Below are 11,801 nucleotides of genomic sequence, written 5' to 3'. Positions count from 1 at the left end.
AATGCACTGCAATTGAAGACGATTTCTGGGGCTTGAGTTTGGAGACATGAAACCTGTTCACTGCCTTCTAAAATCTTTGTATTTGTCTTGTATTTCTATTATGGACAGTATATCAACAAATGCGTCCTTCATAAGAAGGAACAAAACAAAAGACAAAAGGAAAACAAACGAAAGACGACGTGGAGACCCCAGCCCACGCCAGGGGTTGGCTGGCTGGCTCGCCCAGCCCGGCTCAGCTGGGAACCTTAAAGGCCGGGGGGAGGAGGGGGAGACCCGGAGGCACGCGACGGCACTTCCGGTGCGGGCGCGCACGATACTTCCCGGCTGGTCTTGCGTCCAGCCGCCATTCCCGAGACCGTGCGGCCGGCCAGGCGTTTCCTGTGGGCGTTTCCTCCTCTTCACTCCTGGACACCTCGCACGAGGGTGAGGAGCTGGCGGGCGCCTCGGTACGGGCTGCGGGGTGCTGCGGCCGGGCGGGCGCCTTGGTGGGGAGAGGGAGGGCGGGCACCTTGGCGCGCTTGGCGGGGCCTGGAGGCCGGAGCGTGCCGTGGGCTCCTCCTGCTCTCCGCCTGGGGGCCCGGTCTCCGCGCTCCCCACCCCCACTTGTTTCTGACGGTGTCGCCTGGCGGCTCGCGGGATGGGACGGGTCAATTTCGGTCTCGACTTGAATGTAGGGTTGCTCTCCAGAGTCCCCAAGGATCGGTGGCCCACAGCAGACGCCACATCCCCCACGTGGACCACGCACGGCGTTAGCCTTGTCCAGGGGGGCCTTTCGGACGGCAGCAACCGAGCCCGGTGTTTCCAAGTTAGGGCCGGCGCTTTTGGCACTTCGCCGTAGAGTGTAAACTGGTACCAGTCTAGCGTTGCCTCCCGTTTAAACTTAAGGACGCCCGGTGCCCATCAGTTCAACCCCCCAGGTAAACAGATCGTGCTTGTCAAGAACTTAGGGAACTCGGAGAACAGTAAGTTGCTCTAAGGACCCTAATGGTGCATAGGTGATGTTTAGCGCTGCAGCATCCAGAGCGACCTCTCCCCTGAACTATGGATGCCCTAAGTTAGGCTGGGGTTGCTGCTCTGTAGTGAGCCCTTGGCAAGAGTGAGGCCTTGGGTTCCATCCTGTCACTGGAGAACAAAATATCAGTCCTCAAAAATTGCCCCACTAATTAACGCTGATTGTTAATAGAATCGGAAAATATGGAGAAACGTGGAAGTTTTTTGTGGATTCTGTTTTAAAACCAGTCGAAATTTATAACCTTGAAAATCAACAACAACAAAACAAAACCCACTATTCATAATGAACACTGTTAGGTAGTGTGCAGACTGATAGAACCCGTGTCCTGGTCTGCTTTCTGCTGCTGTCATGAGAAGTAATTTGAGGGAGGAAAGGGTTCATCTTACAGGTTCCAGCCCGCTGTTGAGGGAATTGAGGGCAGGAACTCAGGCAGCAAACACGGGAGAAGATGCTGACTGGTCTGCCCCTGCCTCACAATTCAGCTGCCTTTCGGATACAGCAAAGCCAGCATGTCTAGGGATGGTCTCTTCTATGTCATGAGAAATCAAGGAAATGCCCCACAGACACACCCATCAACCAATCAGAGACAGTTCTCCAGTTGAGGCCCTTTCCCCAGTATGTCAAGTTGACAGCACGTATAGCTTCCATAGCCAGTTAGCTTACATGTGTTCTGTGTTGAATTGTTGATATCAAAATGTACATCTAAATGTATTTTTAAAGCACTATCGGTAAGGCTGGGCGGGGTGGTACATTCGGGAAGCAGGTTCAGGTGGCTCTCAGTTGGAGACCAGCCTGGTGTGCATAGTGAGTTCCAGGGCAGCCAGAGCTATGCAGAGAGACTTTATCAATAGTATTAGGTCTCACGGAAGAAAATGGGTGGGAGCAGCCGTGCGATGGATGCCTATAGTGTACCACTGCGTTGAAGGATGCCGTGTGGTCAGCCGACCAGGAGCACCGGTAGCTAGCCTTTTACAGTTAGTGTTAGGAGTGCTGGACTCCAGACTGAAGTCTGTGTGCATTGTGAGCAAAGATTTGGAATCAGGCCTCTTCCTTTAAAGAAAGGGAAGGTATGGAGTTGGGTTGGTGGCGAGGGTCTGGGTGGAGTTGGGGGTGGCTGATCATCATCAGAATATATTGTATAAAAAAACAATTTTTTTTTCATTTAAAAATCCCTTAAGAATGCTAGCATGCCTTTCATGCCAGCACTCGGGTGGCAGAGAGGCAAATGGATTCTGAGTTCAAGGCCTGGTCTACAGAGCGAGTTCCAGGACAGCCAGAGCTACACAAAGAAACCCTGTCCCCCCCCTCCCCCATAGAAAAGAGTGCTAATAAAGTTTTAAAAGATGGAGACTTATTCTGTTTTTCTACATTGTAAAATGGCAAGGATGGGCCCAAATCCTGTAGGCTATTTTGATCCTGTATCAATTACTAATTTCTCTTTGTGGTACTACTTGACAAAACACTTCCAATTCATGATAAAACATTTTATAAAACCTATCTGGGACTGTAGAGCTGGCTCAGTGGTTAAGAAACTTGTTCTTGCAAAGAACCTAGGTTGATTCTCATCTCCCACAGGGTTGCTCACACTGTCTGCAGCCCTAGTTCCAGGGGATCTGATGCCCTCTTCTGACCTCTGTGGGTACCAGGTACACATGGAGAGCACAGACATAAATGTAAGGAAAATACTCAAATACATAAATTTTTAGAAAAATAAAACGTTTCTATGTTATCCATGTTTTCCTTAGTGACATTACATGTCTTTATTCATAAGTGATTTTTTGTGTGTATGTGTGTCCTCGAACTCACAGAGATCCACCTACCTCTGCCTCCAGAGTGCTGGGATTAAAGGCGTGTGCCACCACCACCTGGTCCATGAGTGATTTTTTTTAATACAGCTTGCCAACCTGCTGTGTTTGCATATTAGCTAAGACCACCCCCACACCCCTTATTTCCATTGCTCACGACTGAATCAAGCCTATGGCCTTACACATTCTAGGCAATTACTGTTCCATTTAGCCACACCCCTGACCCCTATTAGAGAATCTTAAAAGTATTCTTGCATGTCTTTAGTTCCAGCACTCAGGAGGCAGAGGCAGGCGAATCTCTCTCAGTTCCAGGCCAGCCAGGTTACACAGAGAAACGCTGTCCTGGGGCGGGGATGTCTGAACTGCAGACTGACGGAGAGCCCTGTGTTTTTGCTGTTGCTACATGGATTACAAAGCCTGAGTGCATTGGCTTTTCTGTGCTAGTTTGATTGTGGTGCACTAGGAGATCTTGTCCTTTGTCAGGTTCTGGTTATTTGCCTAGTGCTGAATAGGGCATTTAATGTTAGGGTTAAGTTTCCTTAGCTGTGTATTGGAGTTGTTGATACTTTTTTACTTTTAAAACAGGGTCTGTATATCCCAGGCCCGGAACACAGTATGTAGCTGTGGGTACTTTGAGCTTCTGATCCTCCTTAAAGCTCTTGATTCTTGAACTGGGCACACAAATCTTTCCTAGTTCCCAGTCTTCGCTGGACTGTGCTATGACCGCTCCAGTACTTTCTGAGCACACACTGCTGGGGATGTGAAGGGTTATGGACATGAACAAATGGATGACTTGGCCTGGCTCTCCAAGAGCTGTGGCCTGGCATGGAGTCAAGCTGAGGTGACAGGTGGTGCTGGTCTGTGGGAAATACACATCTGACTGGGGCTGAAGGGGAGTTGAGACGGAGTGGGAAATGTGCCTGCACTTTAAGGCAGTCTCTCTAAAGGATGAGTGGATTCTCCTATTTGGTAGGTAACAAGATGGGTGGTAAAGGAAAAGAAAACGCCTTAGGGAAAGAGCAGAAGTTTGAAGTAAGGGAATTACACACTTGAGAATAAGCAGGAATTAGAATAAAGGACGGCATGTGCCGTGTGCAGATTTATACCAAGTGTGTCTAGGAGGTGCAAGGGATTGTGAGCAGGCAGTTTGCACTAATTGGGTTGTGAGTGTGGAAGGTGACTTGGAAGTGTATGGCAGCTGGGTTGGGAAGAGGGGCAGGGCTGCAGAATGAAAGTGGTGTCTTCACAGGCTTGGGGTCTGTGTCCATAAAATAAGTGTCAAGTTGTGCTGGATTTGATCCGATATTGTTGGAGGAGTTTTCTCTATGAATGAAGGACATAAGAGTCTGTTATTGGGGTCAAGATCACCATTTTCAGACTGAGGTCAAGGTGAGAGCCAGTGACTGCCTGTTTTGCTTTTCTGGTCTTCAGGTTGAACTGCAATTTCTCTCTGAGTTTTTATTAATTGTGCTTCATCTCTGTTTATCTTAGTAGAGTGTAGGCTGTTTTCTGTGACTTAGTCAGAAAGCACATAACTCTCTAGAAGGAAAAGTTGCAGCTCTGTTTCCTTTTGAGCCCTGAAAACATTGGTTGAAGATTTAAAGATGCTGTTCTGCTAGTACTTATGTGCATTTGCTATTTGTTAGTCTTTTATGTTTCTTTTTTTAATATTTATTTATTTACTTATTATGTATATAATAATCTCTCTGTGTGTATGCCTGCAGGCCAGAAGAGGGCACCAGATCTCATTACAGATGGTTGTGAGCCACCATGTGGTTGCTGGGAATTGAACTCAGTACCTTTGGAAGAGCAGGCAATGCTCTTAACCGCTGAGCCATCTCTCCAGCCCTGTCTTTTATGTTTCTGACTTTTGCATCCAGACAGGGTGTTGCATACCTGTAAGCCCCACAGTCAGAAGGCTGAGGCACAAGAATTGATGTGAGTTTGAGCCTGTCTTTAAAAAAATAAAGCAAAAACTGGCCGAGCAATGGTGATACAGGCCTTTAAATCCTAGCTCATAGGAGGCAGAGACAGGCTGGTCTCTGTGAGTTTGAGGTCAGCCTGGTCTACAGAGTAGGCACCAGGACAGGCACCAAAGCTACAGAGAAACCCTGGGGTTTTTGGTTTTGGTGTGTGTTAGTTTTTTGTTTTTTGAGACAGGGTTTCACTGTTTAGCAGTGGCTATCCTGGAACTCGCTTTGTAGGCCAGACTGACCTTGAACTACAGAGATCAGCCTGCCTCTGCCGCCGAGTGCTAGGATTAAAGGCATAAGCTATTACTGCCTATCAGAAAACAAACTACAAACTTTTTGTTGTTGTTTTTCAAGACAGTTTCTTCGTGTAGCCCTGGCTGGCCTTGAGTTACGTACCACCAAGTCCAGCTAACTGATTTTTGTTGTTGTTGTCCTTTTTGTTTTTCCTTTTAATGGTGAGAGTTTTTTATGGCTAGAAAACAAATTTAAAGTGTTTTGTAGTTACTGAGGAAAACAAAAAAGCGTACTCCTATCTCTAGCATTGTCAGGATATTTGTGTGCCAGATGTGCGCGGCTTTGGTATAGTCTCCACACCCAGCTCTGGGGTGCGCGCACCCCTGTGATGGAGTTAGAGGGCTCTAGAGCACAAAGCACTTTTAAAAGCAGGAAGTTATTAGTTATAATGGAGCCCATGTGGTGGGCAGGCATAGTAGTGGCCTTTGCCCTCAGCCAGGAGAGGTGCTGGGAGACAGCAGAGAGGGAAAGTGTGTCTCCTGGCTGATCACTATTGCCACTTGCAGCCAGATGACATTATTAAAACACATCTTTTGTTTTTCCTCTGAAATTGTATAGTTTTATTGAAGACTAGGTATGTGGTTAACACATTCTTTTCTACATGTTTCTTCGTGGTTTGTAAGTTAAGGGTCATTTTAGACATTTTTGTCTAATATTAAATTATTTGTTCTGTTACAGTTTTTTTTTTACTCCTAAAAACATTTCTAAAAGTGTAACAGCTGGTTGGCCAACAACTTAGAAATTAATACACTGTTAAAGAAAAGCATTTGTCTTCATTGTCACCTTTTTAAAAAGGTTTTGATCAAAAAGCAAATGAGGTGCCACTGAAACAAGTAGAGAAAACAGTAATGGCACAGTGAGGCCTGACATGGCTTTCTTTAGTTCCAGCACTTGGAAGCCAGGAGGAGGAAGGTTCCTGTAAGTTCAAGGCCATCCTGGTCTACAGAGAGTTCAAGGGCAGTCAGGGATATAATAAGACCTTGTCTGAGAAAAGCCAAACCAACAATGCCAGTAACAATACCTTAAATGTTATTAAATTGTTTTGTACATTGCTCTTGAACTTAGGGCGACCCTGTGTATTTTAAATGCTACAATCTGTGATGCTCACTGAGGACATGGAAGGAATATGGTTGCCAGTCATCAGCGGTGACTGGTACTTTTGGTAAATGGTGGACTCTCATTTAATGAGAAAATAGATTTAGTTTTAGAGACCCAGTCTCACTGTGCTTCCTGGTCTAGCCTCAGAACTCACTCAGGTTCAAGTGATTCTCTTGCCCTTAGCTTACTGAACAGCCAAGACAGCAGGCTTGACAGTGAGAAGATTTTGCAATATGACTGAGCTTGCCATGGTAATAGTTACAAACCTGTGTTAGAAGGTGCTGCCCCTGTGCTGAGAGTGTAGCATGCCTGAGTGGATAATGGAGCGGTGAGAAAGAGGGAAGTGCTGAAAGCTGAGTTCAGAGTAGACAGAAAATTCAGTAATACTAAATTGAACATTGCATTAGTGAAGAAGTGGGTTGTATAGCCAGGGTTGAAACGGGTGATTTGGAGTAAAATTGAGTCTAGATTTCTATGTCCTTCTGCCAGGAAGATTAAGATGCAGATTTAATGCAGTAAAGGTGGAGCTCAGAGTTGAGCAATTTCCAGCATGTGCAAGGCCCCGTGTCAACTCACAGCACCAATCCTAAACTAAGCCGCAGTGTAGATTGGGGAAATCTCCCAACCCTACCCTAGATAAAGAGTTTCAGGCAGACTTCCCTCGGGATGAACCCCCCTGTCCAATATGAAGCGACCAGCACTAAAAACATACACTAAGTGGGCTCAGCAGGTTGTATCTATGTATTTATTTGTGTGTGGGGACGTAATAAGTAAACCGTGAGTTTGATGGGGGTGACAACACTGGAGGAATTGGAAAGGGGAGGATTATGTAAACACAGCACATATCTGAAATTTTAAAAAAAAAACTGTTAAAATATTTATTTATTTATTTATTGGTCTTTTTATTTTTTATTTATTTATTTATTTTTTGATACAGGGTTTCTCTGTAGCTTTAGGGTCTATCCTGGAACTAGTTCTTGTAGACCAGGCTGACCTCGAACTCACAGAGATCCACCTGCCTCTGCCTCCCAAGTGCTGGGATTAAAGGCATGCGCCACTACTGCCCGGCTTAAAAATATAAATAAAAATGAAAAACAGCAAACCAAATGATACAAATGTTAAAACGAATGAAATGATTGAAATTAGAAAGAATACTAAATGATTAAAAAATAATAGGGTAAGAAAGCATAACTTAGCCAAGTGTGGTGGTGCGTGTTTGTAATCCGAGCATGTGGGAAATGTGGCAATCAGATCAAGAACTTGAGGCCAACCAGGTAATGAGATGGTCCGTAGACTTAGTCTCCCTTGGCAATCTTGTGGAGCGGTGTCTTCAGCAGCGTCTGCTGTCTGGACTTGAAATTCACCCCAGTGTCCTCGGCAGTAACCTCTCTCTCTCTGTGTCTCAGCAGGGTGGAAAACCATTAAGGCCCAGCCGTTTGTGTTGACTGAAGATGGAAGTGTGTCAGGAGCCGCACAAACCATCGCTGAGCCTGGACTGTGACCACTGTGGTTTCAGAGGCACTGATTATGAGAACGTGCAGATCCACATGGGCTCCATTCATCCGGAGTTTTGTGATGATATGGATGCTGGAGGACTCGGCAAGATGATATTTTACCAGAAGAGTGCAAAGCTCTTCCACTGCCATCAGTGCTTCTTTACTAGCAAGATGTACTCCAATGTGTACTATCACATCACAGCCAAACATGCAGCCTCAGAGAAGTGGAGGGACAAACCAAAGGACCAGCTGAGCAAAGAGACCGAGGCTGTGAAAAGCCCTTCCCTTCCCGAACACCAGAGCACTGCCTTGGACCCAGCAGAAGTGAGGCCTACTCCAGCTGTCCCCATGGAAACAGAGAAAATTGGTCCGAGTTTGTCTCCAGAGCCACAAAAGTCTGTTCCTCCTGCTCTGGAGCCTGAGGACTCTGGCCCTGTTGTTTCTCCTGAGCTACAGGCCCCTTGTCTTCCTGCTGAGACCTCAAAAACTGCTTCTGTTTCTTCCCCTGAATGTCTCGACCCAGCCAGCATAGTGTCTGAGCTGCAGAAGCCTGCCCCTGCTTCCCCTGAGTCCATCAAGTCCGCTCTTGGTAGCTCCAAACCCCAGAAGCACTCTCCTTTTGCCGATACAGGGGCTCCCCCTTCCACCTTGTCTCCAGAGTCACCAGTTCTGGCCACATCGCCTGAGCCTTGGGGGCCATCCCTAACTGCATCTCCAGAGTCTCGGAAGCCTGCACGGACTGCCTCCCCTGAGCCAAGGAAACCATCCCCATCAGAGTCTCCTGAACTTTGGAAGCCATTCCCTGCTGTCACTTCAGAGCCTCGGAGACCAACCCCAGCAGTATCACCAGGTTCCTGGAAGCCAGGGCCACCTGGTTCTCCTCGGCCTTGGAAATCCAGTCCTTCAGCAACCTCAGGACCTTGGAAGTCATCTAAACCAGCTCCATCTTTGTCTCCTGGACCTTGGAAGCCAATACCTTCTGTATCTCCTGGGCCTTGGAAGCCAGCTCCATCTGTGTCCGCTGCATCCTGGAAGTCTTCAGTCTCATCTGGTTCCTGGAAAACGCCCCCCACATCTCCAGAGTCATGGAAGTCTGGCCCCCCTGAGCTCAGAAAGACAGCTCTCGCTTTGTCACCTGAACACTGGAAGGCAGTGCCCCCTGTGTCTCCTGAACTTCGCAGACCAGGCCCACCACTCTCTCCTGAGATCCGAAGTCCAGCAGGATCTCCGGAGCTTAGGAAGCCTTCAGGGTCCCCAGACCTTTGGAAACTTTCTCCTGACCAGCGGAAAAGTTCTCCTGCTTCACTGGATTTCCCCGAGTCCCAGAAAAGTTCTCGTGGGTCTCCTGATGTCTGGAAGTCCTCCTTCATTACAGAATCTCAGAAGCCTAGCGTCTTCCCTGAGACACGGAAACATCCTTCTTCTGGCTCATCTGAGTCCCCAAAGATGGCCTCAGACATATGGAAGCCTGTCCTCTCTCTAGATGCTGAGGCTAGGAAGTCCACACTGTTTCCTGAGTCCACCAAAGCAGTCCTTCCTGCTTCTCCAGAGCCACGGAAACGTGCACTTTTCCCAGAGCCACGGAAGCATGTACTTTTCCCTGAGCTCCCCAAATCTGCTGTGATCTCCAACGCTCAGAGGGCCACTGAGCTTGGTGATGAGCTACAGCTGGAAGCTGTAGATGATGCTGCAAAATGTGATAGTCTGGTCCAGGAAGGGCTTCTGGCTGCACCTAAGAAACTGTTAGAGGATGCTCTGTTTCCTCCTTCAAAGAAGCTCAAGAAAGACAATCAAGAGAACTCGGATGCTGAGCTCAGTAGTAGTGAGTACCTGAGAACAGATTTAGATGCCATAGACATCAAGGGCCAGGAGTCAAGCAGCGACCAAGAGCAGGTGGATGTCGAGTCTATTGATTTCGGCAAAGAGAACAAAATGGAGATGAGTACTCAAGAACAGTCCAAAAACGTGCTTCAGTTCACTGAAGAGAAAGAGGCGTTCATTTCTGAGGAGGAGATTGCAAAGTACATGAAGCGTGGAAAAGGGAAATACTATTGCAAAATTTGCTGCTGTCGTGCCATGAAGAAAGGTGCTGTTTTGCATCACCTGGTTAATAAGCACAATGTGCATAGTCCATACAAGTGCACAATTTGTGGAAAAGCGTTTCTCTTGGAGTCTCTCCTTAAAAATCACGTCGCAGCCCATGGGCAAAGTTTACTTAAATGTCCACGCTGTAATTTTGAATCAAATTTCCCAAGAGGCTTTAAGAAACATTTAACTCATTGTCAAAGCCGGTATAATGAAGAGGCAAATAAGAAGCTGATGGAAGCTCTTGAGTCTCCATTGGAAGAGCCACAGATGTGATTTTCAAGCAACAACACTTGCTCTACAATGTTTGCCAAACTCACAGCTGTCGAGTGGGCTAGTAGATGGTGTGTATGTGTAGCGTGTCCTGTTTGTCTTACTAGTGTTACAAAGAGTAAGCACTCGGTTATTTTTTTCATGTGACCTCATTTATGTGGCTGGCTGTTTTCTAAGTCAATGCATTTCTGTTAATGTATTCCAGATGGATGTAGCTCATTACCCTTAAGCTTATTTTAGTCACAGTGCAAGGATTGGGGGAGATAGGCATCTGTTAAACAAGTGAATTTAAACCTATAAAACCTCCCCCACCCCGTGTGTGTAATTGATTTCAGATCATAAAAATTATTAGGTAGAGGGCTCAGTGGTAGAGCACTTACCTAGCATGTTTTGCATACTAACTGTCCCAGGGCTCAATCCCCAGTAACTTAAAAAAAAAAGAGGATTGTTTGAGAATTGAGCATGAAAAGTAAATCTTGAGAAAAATTTTGTTAGCCTTAAATGTACATTTGAATGACTTTTATATCCTTTTTTCATGTAAAATTAGTTTAAGAATCTTTAAGACTCTTCTTGATGTTGATTAACTTTTATGTTGTTGGGAGCTGGAGTCCTTCAGGCCACAGTTTTCTGCTGAAAGGACAGTTGAGTTGGTATTTAAGGCAGTTTTGATAGTTTCTGCAGACACTGAAAAGGCCAAGTGACTGGGGTCACGCTTATCTGTTGTAATTTCCAGTGGAGTCTTCCTTGTGGTGTCTTGCCCCTCACTTCCCTGCCAGCTCACATTAACAGATGATCCTTAATTGCCAAACGTGTTAAGAGTTTATACCTCCTATTCCTGGCCCTTCTATACCCCCTGCTGGGGCTCAAGATCTGGGTAATGAGTAGGAGCTGAAAGTCTTCCAGATTCAGTTAAGAATTAATGAATAGAGCTAGTGAGGTAGTAGACAAGCTAGCCTCAGTTACGTGAGAGGCTGAGGTCGGGATCGCTTGAGCCCAGCCTGGGCAGCACAGTGAAACCCTGTCTCAGAAAGCATTCCTGTAGATCATCTTGATTTTGTCTCACAGTTTTCTTATTGTAAATACCTTGTTTCTCATCATAAATTGTTATTCTAACATATTTTGTTAAACGTGTATCAACCAAATTAAAAAGACTTTCGTGTTAATATCTTCATGGTTGCTTTTTTAAATAATTGCATTATAGTCAGACTTGTGTCATTGTGACGTATTATCTGAGGAGATAGTTTAGGAAAGTCTTGTTTTGGCTCATGGGTTGGGAAGTTTCAGTGGCTTGTAGTCCCGTGGCAAGGAGGAAGGGTGTGGCAGAGGAACACTGCTCATCTCGTGACATCTAGGAGAAAGAAAAGGAAAGACCTGGGCCGAGGTACATCCCCAAGAACGAGCCTTCCGCCAAGTGTGCACCACCTCCCAATAGTATATTCAGTTTTTAGTCTGCTATGGCTTGCTGGAGCAGAGCCTTCATGATGCACCCCTGAAAATGCCCTCAAGTACACTAGGTGTGCTTCACTAATGCTGAGAGCATCTCCATCCACTCAAGTCAGCAAGATTAACTACAGAATTTCCATCTTAAGATACTGGTTTCTTGTGTTGAGTGGCACATTCTAAGCCATCTTTTCCCTTAGTTCTAAATTAGGAGCCAGTGTCTGAGCGCTCTGTTGGAAATCTCTCATGCGCACTAGTGTATTAAAGGTTGTGTGATTTCAGTGGTTGGTTGCCAAATCTTAGCTGCCTCATCTTTAGTGTTGTG

The 11,801-nt window shown here is 46.2% G+C and overlaps 1 protein-coding gene across 6 annotated transcripts; it reads left to right on the top strand.

Annotated features, from left to right (window-relative positions):
• Positions 1-290: 290 nt before the first annotated feature.
• Positions 291-11,199, top strand: Champ1 (chromosome alignment maintaining phosphoprotein 1). 6 transcript variants are annotated; one of them, XM_085680668.2, is made up of 3 exons: positions 313-423; positions 2,588-2,685; positions 7,592-11,199. In XM_085680668.2, exon 3 carries the CDS (start codon positions 7,634-7,636, stop codon positions 10,037-10,039), a length of 2,406 nt encoding a protein of 801 aa, XP_085536794.2. In that variant the 5' UTR covers positions 313-423; positions 2,588-2,685; positions 7,592-7,633; the 3' UTR covers positions 10,040-11,199. The 6 variants fall into 6 exon arrangements, with proteins under 6 accessions (XP_048312205.3, XP_048312208.3, XP_048312207.3 ...); XM_085680669.2 differs by having other exon boundaries at positions 7,589-11,199; XM_048456248.3 differs by lacking the exon at positions 2,588-2,685 and having other exon boundaries at positions 291-423.
• The last annotated feature ends 602 nt before the right edge of the window (positions 11,200-11,801 follow it).

This window comes from Myodes glareolus, chromosome 23 (assembly GCF_982192425.1).
Source record: "Myodes glareolus chromosome 23, mMyoGla1.1, whole genome shotgun sequence".
In the NCBI taxonomy this organism is placed as follows: Eukaryota; Metazoa; Chordata; class Mammalia; order Rodentia; family Cricetidae; genus Myodes; species Myodes glareolus.
The sequence above is the reverse complement of the archived record's forward strand: the minus strand, read 5'-3'. Positions and strand labels throughout refer to the sequence as shown.